General features: G+C 52.1%; 1 protein-coding gene across 3 annotated transcripts in view; it reads right to left on the minus strand.

Annotated features, from left to right (window-relative positions):
• Window positions 1–15,237, minus strand: part of KIRREL3 (kirre like nephrin family adhesion molecule 3) — a 362,476-nt gene that overhangs the window by 116,875 nt on the left and 230,364 nt on the right. For 2 of the 3 annotated variants that reach the window (XM_063417733.1, XM_063417731.1), the window contains exon 2: window positions 12,798–12,875. The exons of the other annotated variant lie outside the window; for it this stretch is intronic. In XM_063417733.1, coding sequence (XP_063273803.1) covers window positions 12,798–12,875 — 78 coding nt within the window. The remainder of the gene's footprint in view (window positions 1–12,797; window positions 12,876–15,237) is intronic. 3 annotated transcript variants of the gene reach the window in all.

The following is a 15,237-nucleotide window of genomic DNA, read 5'->3' on the forward strand; positions in this document are numbered from 1 at the left end:
CAAGGATCTCACCACTGAGAGCTCATCCAAACCCCAGCTCTGATTTCCCTAGGAGCAGACCTCTTTTCCAGCTGGGAGCACCTTGGATTAACTAACCTACCTATCCCTGGGTTCTTGCAGCCTCCAGAGCCTCCCATCCACACTCCCACTGGAGCTAACATTGCTTAAAACCTCGGTGACATCGATTAATGAGGAGGAGAGAGCTGTGCAGGGCCACCTGCGATGACCTTGATGGAAACCCTTGAAAAGGGAGTTAATTCCGGACTCTGGCCGCGCTCGGCTCGGAGGGGATGCAAGCTCTGCCGTCTCCCAAGCAGCTCTGGAAACAAACAAGTTGACAAATGAGGCTGCCTCTTAATGAAGCCGCAGCCAAAGTCAATACTCGGCCCTTCTATCAGGGCACAGATCAAAGATGGTCTCAAGGGCAAACGACCTCGGCAGGGGTGGGACAGCTGTCACTCGGAGGAGGGAAGGGATGGCTCGGAAATGAAAAGGAGCAGCCTCAGAAGCAGAGGGAGACAAGGGCAACTTGCAGAAGCAGAAAGGAAAAGGATTCAGAAGAGGAGACATGCAGAAGGTGGGGGAAGCCTTTCTTCCAGGCTTGGAGTGCTGTGTCTGCAGTTAAATCTGTTTGTTAAGGTGCTGGCATTCTGTCCATCTCCACCATCACTGCTGCACATCCAGAGCTACTTCCTCACAAACCTGTATTTCAGCAATTTCTCTGCAGTTTTACTTCTTTTCCCACCCAGCTGAAAAAAGACTGGGATGGGGAAGGATTAAGGTTCCCCCATCTATTTACAAGTATCTTGAGAGGTTTAAAACTTCGCCTTCAAGTTAGGTACACTTGGGGTGATTTTCTGAGGGTGGGGATGGACAAGAAGGAAGGAAAATGGCATAACAGATAAGGAGACACCTCCCACAACAGCAAATCAGCTCCCCAATATCCACAGCTGTTTGCAGGATATTCTCACCAGGCAGTTGAGCCCTGCAGCTGCTCTAGATCCATCAATGTCCACTGCACTCTCCAAGCCACCACTACAGGCCATGGCCTGTCCCAAAGAGCAGCCTCACTGCAGGGAAGGGCGGGACAGGAGCTCTGTGGTGGACACTGTGAGCTGGGACTCACCTGGGACAGGCCACGCCTGATCCCAGCCTGGCTGTGGACAGCCCCTGGGGATGCAATTCCATACCTGGGCTCTGGCTGAGGGAGCAGGTTCCTGGGGCAGGGATTGTTCCCTCCCCGTTTGGTAGGTGCCACAGCACCTGGCCAAGCAGGGACTTGACCCTCAGCTGAGGGCTTCTGCTGCTGTGTGAGCCCACCCAGTCCTTTTCTGTCTCCAGAAAAATCTACCGGCAGCTCGGCTCCCCCTTTGAAAGCTCCAGGATTGAACACTGGTCTGAGCTGACAGCAACAACGACCCAGCACACTTATCTCCAGGTCAACCTAAATATTTTATTTAGCTTCTAAAGGAGTCAATGCCTTTCTCTCTTTCTTCCTTTATTTTAAATCTCGGAATGCTACTGACTCTCATGAATATTGATGAGGATCATTAGTCACTGAACATTTCACTTCCCTTCTCTTTTCCCTCGTCTATATAAAAGCTTCATCTTTGTTAAAGAGAAAAAAAGAAAACATCTCAAGTTATATCTCTGGATATGCTTTAAGATTAGCTCCGTTAATACATTTATAGAGGAGTAAATACCCATGGGAGCAAATACTGGGAGTAAAAGGGCACGGAGGTATTGACCCCAAGACTGGTGCTGCACTGGAGAGATTTGGGAAGGGTTGGGCTGATATTCTTTGCTCTGTGAAGGTTTATGGTGGCAGCCTTGGGTACTAAATAATCCTTACATTGGCTGCCTGGCAGGGGGATTCCACTCACTCTCCCCCTCACACATGATCCCTGCCTATCCTGCAGGGTTTTGACCATTCCCACTCCTTCCATCTTCATCAGCCTCAGCCTGAAAACTCCAATCACACTGAGTGAACACAGGCTGGGGGGTTTGGCCAGATACAGCAGATGGGGCAGACAAGAAAAGCAGGACCTGCAACGTTCAGCTGGACACTTCACAGCCACATTTCCCTATTTCCTTATGATAAGAAAGGATTTTTAGAAGGGGGTAAAATCAAGTCAGCTCAAACACAGTCTTGTGCATTGCTGGGTGCTTGGCAGTGTCTTTCAGTCAAATCCTACACAGTCCCATTTCACTGAGGAATGGAAGCAGGATCATTTTGCTGGCCTGAAACACACAATTTCATCCCATTTTGTCGTTTTGGGAAACAGCCCTGCCTCACACTGCTCCTGTAAGAGAGGAGCTTCATGCTGCGGGTTGGGACTGCAGGGATGGTGTTATGTGACACACAGGGAAACCCTGGGGATGGAGCTTCAAAATGAGATATTTAAGCCTTTTCCAGGCAGCAAAGGCACTGGCTCCCCAGTGCCCAGAACACCAGAGGGTTTCATCTTCACACCAGGCTCAGCTCCCACCCCACAGCCTGTTGGGCTGGAAGTGCTCCAGCACTCCAGTTTCTGCTCACAACTGCACAGCAGATTTCCTTGTGCTGGCTCGAGAGCCATTTCAATGGCAGGCCTGGCTGTTTGTCGATCCTGAGTGTGTCTCAGGGTGGGACTTACGAGGCTGCAGTGGTTTTAATTGATATTCTAAGTGACAGGAGCTTGGTACTGCTTCATTGCTCCAGTCTGGGCAGCAGCAAACCATCTCTGCCTGCAGAAAGCATGTGGCTACCTCCAGGAGAGCGAGGTTGGGGATCCAGAGCAGGCAGGAACAATCCTGGTGTCTCCGCTGCAGTGTTTGTGCCCCACAAGTGGCCCCAAAATAGCAGAAATGATTCTCTCCCTCTCTTCAGCCTTGGGTAGAGATGTGCTGTCACAATCCTGCCCCCTTTCTGACCAAAATCTGGATTGTTTTCTTGACAGCAGTGGCTTCTAGATACCTTGAGAGCTGCAAACTTCCTCACAGCCAGGCTATCGTGTCCATGTCAGGGGGGTTTACAGCATCATCAGCACCTGACTCGATGGCAGAGCCAGATCTGCCTGTCCAGGTTCTGCTCTGGTGCTCACCATGTCCTTCAATGGTGGCCTGGCAGTGCTGGGTTATTGGTTGGACTCAGTGATCTCCAAGGTCTTTTCCAATCCAAACAGTTCCATGATTCTGTGTCAGCAGAGTGACTGGGGTCACTGATCACGCTGCTGCCAGCAGCCTCCCTGGCAGGGTCCCCGTGGACACGAGGGAGGAAAGCTAAATCACAGACCCCAGGCTGCAGCAGCAGCTCTGCAGAGAGGGGAGAGCTATTAGCAGATACAGCTCCAAGGGAAACTCAGCCTGGAGCAGCCTGGAGGTGGGAAAGCCAGAGCTGCCATCTCCAGACAGAAGCCTTGGACCTCCTGTCATTCCTGTCTCCCCACCTCCTGACTGAAAATAAACTCGCCCAAAGCCCACAGCAGCAAAAGATGGCCAGGCAGCTGTGGCAAGGTGATGTCCACAACCTCATCTCTGCCTGCTCCAGGTGCAGTTCACAGGACAAGCTTTTATCAGCAACTTGCCATAGTCCTCAGGTGCACATCTCATTTCAGTGCCAGAAAGGATCTAAAGGGGCATGGCAAGGGCAATGGAATTCAAGTGGCTGAAATAATCTATACTCCACCCTAGATATTGATCCATGTATATAAATAATGGAATCCAAGAATGGTTTTGCTGGGAAGGACCTTAAAGACCATCCTATTCCACACCCTGCCATGGGCAGGAGTACCTTCCACTAACCCAGGTTGCTCCCAATCCTGTCCAACGTGGGCTGGAACACTTCCAGGGATGGGGCATCCACAGCTTCTCTGGGAAACCTGTGCCAGGGCCTCCCCACCCTCACAAGGAAGAGTTTTTCTCCCAGCAGCGCATCTAATGCTGCCCTCCTTCAGCTCTAGGCCATTTCCTCTGTCCCACCACTACATGCCCTTGTGAAGAGTCCCTCTCCAGATTAACATTCCTGAAATGTTTTTAGTGGGCCCCCAAGGGAAGCCCCTGCAAAGGAACACATTGCAGAGGATCCAGGTTCTCCTGCACACACCTGCAGGCTGAACAGCGAGAGAAGCAGCTCCTGAAATGTCTGACACTGGTACTCAGGGAGTGAGGAAGGATCGTATTCATTTATTTAAGACCACGCAGCAATAGCTTTCCACAGGGGACTGCTGCTCAAATCAATAGATAAAATGATACCCTTCGACCATTAACTGCTACAACAGCACTGTTACCGTAAAGCTCCCGAGCTTTGCATCAGATTTATGACCAGCAGAGTTGTTCAGCCGCTCTGCAGCCGCTGTAGACAACTGGAACATCGTGGATGGAGCTCTCCAAAGGAGCAGAGAGCAGCAGGAAGCTGGGGAGGACGCAGAGCAGATGACACGGGATCCTTGCCTCGGCAGCATCCTCGGGATGTGTGTGCTGCACCAGGACTCGGCTCACAGCCAGAGAGGTCCTGCCTTACCCAGGTCTCCGGCTGACGTGACCCAGGCATGGTTTCCCCCTGACACCAGACACAGGCAGCTCCTACACTGGTTTTCCTCAGGTTTCACTTACATCCCTGCCTTGTTCAGCTCCCAGACACACAAAGCGTCACAGAAATATCAATGAGACCTCTGAGATAACAACGAACCCTTAACAACTCCTCGGGAGCGGCTCTATCCACTCTCCTCTTCCTTCCCAATGCCTTTGTCAGATAAAGAACAAAAGGCTCAACAAAAGGCTCGGTGCAGTTTACCCAGAGCTGCCAGCCCTCATCAATTGTGACAGCGTGGGGACACGAGTGACAATGCTGGGAGAGGGGAGCTGTCCCACCGCAGAGCTGGGAGCCCCCGGAGGGGGTGGCACCTTCACTGGCAGTGACAGCAGAGTTAGCAACCAAGTTCCCACCACATCCCTCGGGGAGATCAGCTGATAAGGGAGCCCTTGGAGATCAGCTGAGATCAGCTGATAAGGGAGCCCTTGGAGATCAGCTGGTAACGGAGCTGCCACCGCTGCGGCTCCCGGGGCAGTTTGTGCCAGGGATCCTGCAGCGTGGAGCAAAGCTTGGCAGGAATCCCATTCCCAGAGTGCAGACCGTGCGAAGCCCAGAGGGCAGAGCAGTGGGAAGATGCTGGGCTGGTGCTGGAGTTGTTTCTGGGCTGGTGAGCTCTGCTGTATGCACAAGAGGCTGAGCAGAGCCAACGCTGTTTGAACTAAACCGAGTGACATGTCACAGGTCTGGTCCCAAAGACAGACCCTTTCCACTGTCAGGCCAGAGAACCAAGAGAAGTTTGACCTTCTACAGCAGCACTGAGGTTGTTGGTTGGCATCTGGTAGAGGAGAAAGGTCACATTTTACAGGGATAAGAGGGACTAGGTCCTATTTATCCTTGAGGCTCAGGAAGATTCATGCTCAGCCTGTGCTGCTGCAGATGTAAAAGTCACTTGCAAGATCCAGATTAAGTGTTCCCATAAATCCAAGTAATTCTGAGGCAGCAACTGCCTTGCTGGGCTGTTAATGGGTGGCACAAATATGCCACTGTGCCTCAGTGCCACGCTCTAATCAGAGATTTTCCTGGCAGGGAGGGTTCACTGAACCCAGTTTGAACTATGGCAGGGAGCAGAAGAGGCGGTCAAGTAGAGACATTTGGAGCAGAGGCACAGCCAGCTTCTCTGAACAAGCCATTTTTTCCCAAAAGAGCAGAGACTCCATCCCAGAGCCTTGGCTGGGTTCTCTCCAGGCAGTAACACGGGGCCTGACAGAGACAGGAGCTGCAAATCAGACCATTGTAGAAAGGCTGCTCAGGCTCCAGGAGGAAAAAATATTGTGAGTCCCTCTGTTCTCCACTGGAGAAATGGAAGGGTGTGGTGGGATGGATGGTGACTGATGGGACATCAGAAGGACATGGAGCTGCTGGAGTGAGACTGGAGGGACCATGGGAGATGCTCCAGGGCTGGAGCCCCTCTGCTCTGGAGCCAGGCTGGGAGAGCTGGGGGTGCTCACCTGGAGAGGAGAAGGCTCCAGGGAGAGCTCAGAGCCCCTGCCAGGGCCTGAAGGGGCTCCAGGAGAGCTGGAGAGGGACTGGGGACAAGGGATGGAGGGACAGGACACAGGGAATGGCTTCCACTGCCAGAGGGCAGGGATGGATGGGAGATTGGGAAGGAATTGTTCCCTGTGAGGGTGGGCAGGCCCTGGCACAGGGTGCCCAGAGCAGCTGTGGCTGCCCCTGGACCCCTGGCAGTGTCCAAGGCCAGGTTGGATGGGACTTGGAGCACTCTGGAACAGTGGAAGGTGTCCCTGCCCATGGCAGGAGGTGGAATGGGATGAGCATCAAGGTCCCTTACAAGATAAACCATTCCACGATTCTGTTGATTCTGTGACTGAACTGGGCTCAGATCTGCCCACAGCCCCACAAGCAGCAGTGCATCCACACCCTGTGCCCACCACATTAACCAGGATTTCAATATTTGTGACATGCTTTAAAACTTCAACCCAGTTTGGTGTTTAAATCCATCTCCTTTCCTCTTTGTCCTCTCTGGTGTTGTATTTCCCCAGCTCAGCACTGCTGCCCAGCTCCCCAGGGACCCCAGCTCTGCCCCGCAGCAGCGCTGCTGCTGCAGGAGCTGCAGCCCTCGTTCCTGCAGGAGCTGCAGATTGCCTCAAGGAAACTATTAAGGAGCAGTCAAATAGAGCAACCTTTCATTGACAAGGCACTCGGCCCTTTAAACGATTCCAAATAGTGTTTTCTTTTTATTGCTTTCTGCAGTTTAACAGCCCCGATTTCAAGTTACTTTGGCTTATGATAAACTCTGGATCTGTAACGCCTCTATTCTCTTTCTCTTTGGTCTCTCTCGCCCACTTCTTCTTTATGTTTTTATTAAAAAAAGATCCAGGAAAATAGATAGCAGATTAAAAGGGAAACAAATTGAAATGGGTCAAATGTATCTTGCTTAGATGACAGCCACCCCATTAGATACTTTTAAACAGGACAAATAATCCGTTTGGAAGCATAAGTGGGCTTTTACATTTATTCTAAATTACAAACCAAATGATTGCAGCCTCAAATGGAAGCACTGGCTAATTGCACTAATATCTCACTAATTCCAGCACCAAGGAATGGGGGAAAAACGAACTATTTTCACCATTTTACCAATTATTCAATTTAGGCCAAGGTACATTATGCAAACCCTGAGTTGAGCTTCCTCTCCATTTTGTGATCTATGACAAGGACTGGAATTCCAGTTATTAATAATGGAGGAACTATAATTATTCTAAGGATGGGTACGAGATAATTACAAGCCATAAACCCAGCTTTCATATGCACACAGAATTCTCTGCCCATGTCTGGCAGCACCATATCCTTGCTGCAGACTGGAGACTCCCTGAGGCTCAGGACAAACCCCCACGTGGAGCTGAGGCGCTCGCAGGTCACGATGTGAAGCCAGAGCTGGGAACACGAGCAGGGGCTGGTGGCTGCTCAGCTCTGCAGGAGCTGGGCTGGTCAGAATCGACCTTCCAGAGGCTGGAATTAGGTGATCCTGAGGGTTCCTTCCAACCCAAACCACTGTATGTGTCCATGGTTCTATGATCCCTAGAAGCTGCAGTCTGTGAGGGCTGCATGGACACAGGAATCATCCCAAACAGAGCAGGCTGGTGCCTCTCCTTGCATTTAGCCCATCACCACTGTCCCTGTCTCTCTGGGCCGACTCACTCCTCTCCCCTGTCTGAGGTATCTGGATGAATCCCATTTTTGCAGGACCTCCCCCTTCTCCCAACAACTTGCTCTTGGAGCAAGTCCAGAGGAGGCCATGACCTTGACAAGAGGACCGGAGCACCTTCCTGGAGAAGACTGGGTTGGGTGGAGGCCTTACAGCACCTTCCAGTATCTGAAGGAGCCACAGGGAAGCTGGAGAGGGACCCTCTCAGGAACTGTACTGATAGGACAAGGGGGAATGGGTAAAAATGGAAATTTAGACCAGATATCAGGAAGAAATTCTTCACTGTAAGGGTAGAGAGATACTAGCACAGGTTGCCCAGGGAAGTTGTGGATGCCCCATCCCTGGGAGTGTCCAAGGCCAGGCTGGACAAGTCCTTGAGCACCTGAGTCTAGTGGGAAGTCTCCCTGAACCTGGCAGGGGGAAGTTGGGACCAGAAGATTTTTAAGGTACCTTCCAACCCTTAACATTTTGGGATTCTATGAACAAAAGAACAACACTTTCCATTAATCCCAGTGCCTTCCAATAAGATCCCAAACATTCAGAACAGAAGAGTCAAGGTGAGATTGCAGCTCAGACTGCAAAACTTTCAAGGCCTCACTCTTCACCCTCCCCAAACTGAAGATTTGTCTTCTGCTGCCCAACAGCCCCACATGGCTTTTAAAGAAAAGTGGTGCACCTTGGATGTGGGCAGCCCTTCCCTGAGCTGATTTCTGCAGCCCTCACCCAGCAGAGATGATCTGCCAAGGTCTCCCTCTCTCACAGAAGGCAGAGCCCTCATTGCTGCAGCTCTGCAGCACAGGCTGCTGGCTCTGCTGTGCTTTGTGCAGTGCATGGAGACACCTTGAATGCAGAACCCAGCCCTGACAAAAGCAGAGAGCGGCTGCTGCCGGAGATAACTGCAGCACAACCTTCTCCTGGCACAGCAGGCAGTGCGTGCATCCCTCTGAAGAGGAGGGTTTGTCCTTCCCCGAGCACAGATCATTAACCACACACTGCTCCAGGAGGAAGACGCTGCACCAAATCCTTCTGTCCCTCTCCCCAGCTGAGCCTGCCTTCCCCGCTCCATGCTGGGCACGAGGATGAAGCTCACCCCTCATACTGCAAGGGCTGTGTCCATCCCATGGAGATGCCACCTGGCCTCCACAGGTGAGGACACCAGAGCCAGTGAAGTGTCTGGAAGGGGAGGTCAGACGAGGGCAGGGAGCTGCCCTGCCCCGCTGCCCTGCCTGGGGGGACATTGTTGTAGGCACCTTGCCGCAGCCGGTGGGAACAGGTGGTGGAGGTGAAGGCTGACACCTCTCAGTGCTTAATGGTTCCCGTTAGCAGCTTTATGAATGGCAGCCAAAAAGTGCCATAATTGCTGCAGTGACGCTTGCTAATGACTCGAGTTGGATCTGGCAAGTAGTCAAAGGCAGGAGACAAGAAGTGAAATTGCAGGAGCAGCATCTGAATTCCTGCCTTGGACCGCTGCAGAGGAGAGCGGAGCAAGCCCAGCTGGGGACCCGCAGGTATGGACAGGGAGGGACCAAGCATGGGTGAGCAGAGAGAGGTGTTCCAGCACACTCCATGGCTGCCCTTGGGGAGTGAACTGCATGAGAAAGGAGAAGAGGGGATAGAAGAACAGGCCCAAATTTTCAGAGTAGCTCAAAATCCGTTTTTTTGGGGGGGACTAAGGTGACCCACCTCATAGAAAACATCTTTCTACTCCAAAATCACCTTGAATCAGGGTGGCACATGCCCTGGGAGAAGCAGGGTAACTCAGCTCACCTCTAGCCTCAGCACCACCTCCCTTGCACTGCACATGCCTTGGGACACCCAGCCCACCCTCCGTGGCTCCCGCTGCTCCACCCTCGTGGCCAAAGGAGAGCCATTCCCAAGGAGCAATCCAGCCCCTCCTGAGCTAACAGCACGCTCCTCCTGATTATGTATCTGTTTCTGAATGTTAACAAACAGTCGGCAGCAGCTGATTGAGTGGGTTATTAGCAGAATGAAGACAGATGGTGGAGGATTAACTCCAGAGTGTCTTTATTGCGCGGCCGTCATTGCAGACAGCTCTCCCTCTCCCTCTGTCTACAACTGTCACCAGCTCCATTTCACACCACAGCTCCCAGAGCACGGGCCCAGCATGAGACCAGCCCATCATCAATCACACGAGCGCAGAGCAGCCACGCTGGAGCTGTGCCTTCCTGCTCCCCAGCCAAATTCCACCCCCAAATCCAGACTTCTCCTGCTGAGGCTTTACAAAGCGAGAAGTGGCCGCACCTGATGCAGCAGAGCAGTGCAAGGGCAGTGCCCAAACTGGGTTTGCTGTGCCCATCAAGTGGTGCCTGACAGCTGGGAGAGGCTCCAGCACTGCACCTGGAGCTGCCTGATCACTGCACAGGGACTGAGATGAGGAACTGGTGGAACTGATGTGTGCAGAGGCACATCCATAGACACCAACCTCAGCTTGTCATCCTGGGGCCCAGCCCAGCTGGGAGAGCCACATCTGCAGCCAGCTGTGCTAATGGGCATCATCCCTTGCCAGCTGGGCACAAACAGCACAGGGCCACCAAAGTCCCTTGCTGGGCTTCTCTAACCCACACCTATCTCACCCTGCTGGGAGAGGTTGCCAAACTGATCTGTGAGCATCCAGACTGGATCTTCTCTGTGGGGACAGCCAAAAACACCATGTTCACAGAATCACAAAATCACAGAATCACAGAATATCCTGAGGTGTGAGCAACCCACAAGGATCATTGATCCAACCCCTGGCCCTGCACAGACCCCCCAACAATCTCACCCTCGTCATCCCTGGAGCTCTGTCCAAGCTCTCCTGGAGCTGTGGCAGCCTCGGGGCCGTGCCCATTCCCTGGGGAGCCTGGGCAGTGCCAGCACCTCTGGGGGAAGAACCTTTACCAACACCCAACCTAAGAAATTATTTCCCCTCAGTAAATGATTCTTCCACACTATCAAGGCTTCCAACTCCTCTTGTGCTTATGTAAACCATTGTAGATGTCTCCAGTAAATGACAGGAAGGTTCTAATGGTCCCTGCAATTATCTGCTTTCTCTAGGATGGAGACCCCACATCTGATATTATCCCACTGCCCCACTGCCTTCCTGTGCTTTCAGTTCCTTCATCTCCCTTGTAGTTATTAATAGGGCTGTTCTTCAGCCTCTTTTTAAAGGGAGAAAAAGCTCTCACTTGGCAAAAATACAAAAGGGACGCTGCTCTCTCTCCTCACCCTGGCAAAAGAATTGGTGCTAAGAGTCTGGCTCAGGCGCCTTGGGCAGGAAATTTCTGTAGATGACCAGACACCTGACCCCACCCCAGCTCACACACCATACAGCGTGGATCTACACTGCAATCCACCAAAACCCTGGGAAGCTGGATGTCTGTGATTGTCATCTGTAACTGCTTCTAATGAAAACACAAGTCCTAGGTGGTCTTTGTAGCCATGGAAATCCCCCTGACTTTTGTTTTTGGCAGATTGTACCTTTAAACATAATGGCCCTGCAGCCTGCAGGGGACAGAAACTGGCTGCATGTCAGGCAGGAACACTTTGTTCCCTTTCCCTCACAAAAGCTTTACTTTTGGCCTTTCATGTGTCTTTGTTCTCTCCACACAAAGCCATGCTCAGCCTGAAAAGGGGGCTCACTTCATAGGCTGATGCAGGCTCTGAATCCATCAGGGGACCAGAGCAATCCCAAAGGACTGGCAGGATGCCCAGGGCCCTGCCAGCTCTCCAACGCCCTGGGAGCATCCCCATGGTCTGGGCACAGCCACAGGCAGCCTGTCCAAGAGGTCTGAGGGACAGGAATGTACTGAGAGGGAGGCTGCACCTTCTCACAGCACTCCTGTCCCATGGGGCAGCCCCTTCCCATTAAAAACATCCTTTAATCAATGTTTAAAGAGTGTGTGGTAATTAACAAGCACGAGGTGAAGTCTTGTGAAGTACTTTCCCCACGTTATCAGCTCCGTCTCAGGGCTCCTGGGAACGTGAAGGAACCTTTGATCTTCTAACTGATATTTGAGCCATAAACTCGCCTCTACGAGAGTTTTACTCCATGGAAACAAACTCACCTTTTACTCTCATGGAAAAAGGCTTCCTGCAGGAACAGACACCCCCATGGCTAACTGCTGGCAAAACTCCATCCCATGCAGGGAAAAAGAATCAGGCAATAGTTTGGGTTAGAAAGGACATTTCAGCATCATCCAACCTGGCCTCTCTGCAGTGAGCAGGGACACGTTCCTCTGGACCAGGTTACTCAGAGCCCCATCCAGCCTGACCTTGGATGTTTCCAGAAAAGGAAGCACAGTAGGACAAGAGATCACACTCTTCATCCCAATTATTTCCAGTCAGAATCCCTAAAAAAGGTTAAATCCACTCTTGAATCAAGTTTACAATTCCTAGAGTGACCTCACAGGAGCCAAACTCTCCATGACACATCCTGGAGACCCTCCCATCTCACAGGGCTCTGGGCTTCCTTGTCTCATCCAGCATCAATCAGAAGGGGTTGCACCAGGACTGGCTCCAGGAAAGGAAGCTACCAGAAGCAAGGATGTCAGTTCTTCTGTGCATAAATAGTTTTTGTTTAGTTATTATGCTTCATAATTATTTATGATATTTCTATGGATTAATCAATGCTCATAAAGTACTTGAGGAATGACTGGAATATAAAATAGGGAAATTTTAGCAGAAGTTTGAAGAGCAATGTAACGGTGACTCTGCGAGGTTCAAAGGCACTGGAAACTGGGATTCTGGAAGTGTTGTGGTGGCCACTGCCACACAACTAGGACAAGAAAATAGATGCAGCACTTGCTGCAAGAGCTTCCTGTCTGACAAATCCTTTCTGTAGGAAGACACTGGGTTTTGGATGTATGGAACTACAAAGCTCCTGCTCTTCTCTTGCAGCTTCACACAGGGGGCTCCCCACACGCAAGCCCTCTAAGATTTTCCAGAGATCAAAGGGGAAGCACCCTCCTGGGGGTGTACAAGAACCCAGCACCTCCTTAGAGGTGAAGCCCCTCTCAATGAGATTGCTAAAGAGGAAGAAGAGAAGGTGAGGGAGCTGCTCACCTTCAGTCATCCTGCGGTACTTCTCCTTGTACATGAACCCCAGTACTAGGCAGCATCCTCTTCCTGGGAGCCCCAGTTCTGCAAGAGAAGAGAGCGTGGGGTTAGACTGGGCTGAGGATAGGAGCAGGCACCTGGAGCTGCTGCAGGGGGCAAATCCTGCTGGAGACACCCTTCAGGAAAAGCGCCAGGAAGGTGGACACGTAACTGAAGGCTTTGGTCAGCCTGACAGAGCTGAGCTTGGCTGGACCCCAAGACAGTGCATCTAAAGACAGGAGGGTCAGCATCCCCTCCCTGGCCTGTCCTTAAGCACTCCTCTATTCCGAGTGAGGGAATGAGCTGCATCTTCCTCCACAGCAGCGTGTTGCAACAACAGGACTCTTTTATCCCTTCCTCCCAAAGTGAAACGAGAAATGGCCCTCAGTAGGGAAGATAACTCTGGCCTGAGGAATCTTGCTCTTTAGAAGTAAGCAAGTGACCCTGTGAGCTGGAGAGTGCCAGAGTCTGAAGAGGCGCAGGCCTTTGATGCCTTGATTTGTTAATGGGGCTTTTTGACTCTTGGTAACAAACAGAGAGATCTGAGCGTGGGTTTTTCCAGAAGTAGGCTGTGAGCACAGGCGCTCTCCCCGCGCGCGTCTCAGAGAGGCAGAGAGCTCTCGTTCTTCAAACAAATCCTCCTGTGTCACAGCGCAGAAAAATTAAGGTACCGTGTCCCCAGTGCCGCCTGCGGACCTGCAGAGCTCCTCGGGGGCTGCTGTGCTCTGCAGAGCCCCGCTGATCAAAGCCCCTTTGATGTTTACTTAATGTGGCTGTGGCCTCTGCAGAGCCCCTCTGCTGCGGGAGGAGCGCAGGGAAGTTGTGCCGCTCGCAGGAGGGGAAGGCGGCGGAGCAGGAGGCTGGAGAGCCAAGCAGGACTGCCTGGGAAACTTGGGGTTGAATCGCAGATCTGGATTGTGTCCAGAGGAAGAGGGAAGAGTGATGGGAGGTGCAGATCCACGAGGGTGAGACCCAGATACAGAGAATCCCTGCCTGACAGCACTCGCTGCCATGGCGTCCCAGCTGAGTGGTCACTTCCTCCTCTTGTGCACAGTAGGAAGCAGAATTTGAGCCTAAACCTAGGGAAAAACAGACTTCTTTTGATGCCAGGGCACTCAGGGTGTGCACAAACCCAGCTAAAGCACTTTCTCTAGCGTTATATAGGGCTTCACCTTGCAGGAGGTTTGTGGTCCTAAGGCTCCCACCAGGGAGGAATCGGCATCTAACTGAAACAAGTCACACGTGTAATCCCACCGAGGCTGATGCTCAGACAAAAGGAAGTCTCTTGAAATAATCAAGAGTAATTGAGAATGAATAAAGCTGAAATTTAATTGGTCCCCTAAATCTGCCTTGTCCTGTAGGGAATGCCCTGGAGAGAACAGGTGTCTCCAGCTTTCACAATGTCTTTGGGGGTGCTTGCAACTCTCTCACAAAAAAAGGTGGTGACTAACTCAGGAGAAGATGTCTAAAGAGCAGGGCAGATGAAGCAACCACCAGAACTCTCAGTGGTGTCTTGAATTAACAGGAAGGGGTAATGAGCTGCTGTTGTCCACCTCTGATGGTGGAAAGCAGTTCTCTTGCTCTCCAGAACAGAGATAACGTGCTCCACCATGGTCTGCACAAAGTGCACAACCACAAACACACTCGAAAGGCGTCAGCCTGCAGAGTGTTGGATGTCTCTGACTGCAGGGATGCGCAGCTCAGGCTGCCTCCCTGAGCCAGATAATGAGAATTGATAAAACCTTGCTGACCCTGGGGGGTTTCCCTGCAGGCTCCTGTGAGGAGCACACTCTCCATGTGCCTGGCAGGGCTGTGAGCCTGCCTGGAGCCGCAGGGCCGACTGCACAGAGCCAGCAGAGCAGGTGAGAGCCTTTATGTCTTTATTGATAGGAAAACAAAACCCCATCGATTGCTATTGAGCCTCCGACGAGCACCAAGGTATCAAAGTAATTAAAACAACACAATTAGATTAGCGTCAGACAAGGCAGCAGAGCCCAGTGCAGCTGAGCAAGCCAGCACTGCTGTGAGTCAGACGTGCCCACAGGGGCCCGTGTGGGCTGCTGGGTTTTCACACAGACGTGGGGTGAGGGGGCCTGCCACACCCTACACACTCCGTGACCACAAACATCACCAAGATCTGGAATGGTTTGGGTGGGAATGGACCTTAAGGACAACTTCCACTATCCCAGGCTGCTCCAAGCCCTGTCCAGCCTGGCCTTGGACATTCCCAGGGATCCAGGGGCAGCCTCAGCTGCTCTGGGCACCCTGTGCCAGGGCCTGCCCACCCTCACAGGGAGGAATTTCTTCCCAATCTCCCATCCAGCCCTGCCCTCTGGCAGTGGAAGCCATTCCCTGTGTCCTGTCCCTCCATCCCTTGTCCAAGGTCCTTCTCAGCTCTCCTGGTGCC

The sequence above is a fragment of the Prinia subflava genome, chromosome 22, assembly GCF_021018805.1.
Source record: "Prinia subflava isolate CZ2003 ecotype Zambia chromosome 22, Cam_Psub_1.2, whole genome shotgun sequence".
In the NCBI taxonomy this organism is placed as follows: Eukaryota; Metazoa; Chordata; class Aves; order Passeriformes; family Cisticolidae; genus Prinia; species Prinia subflava.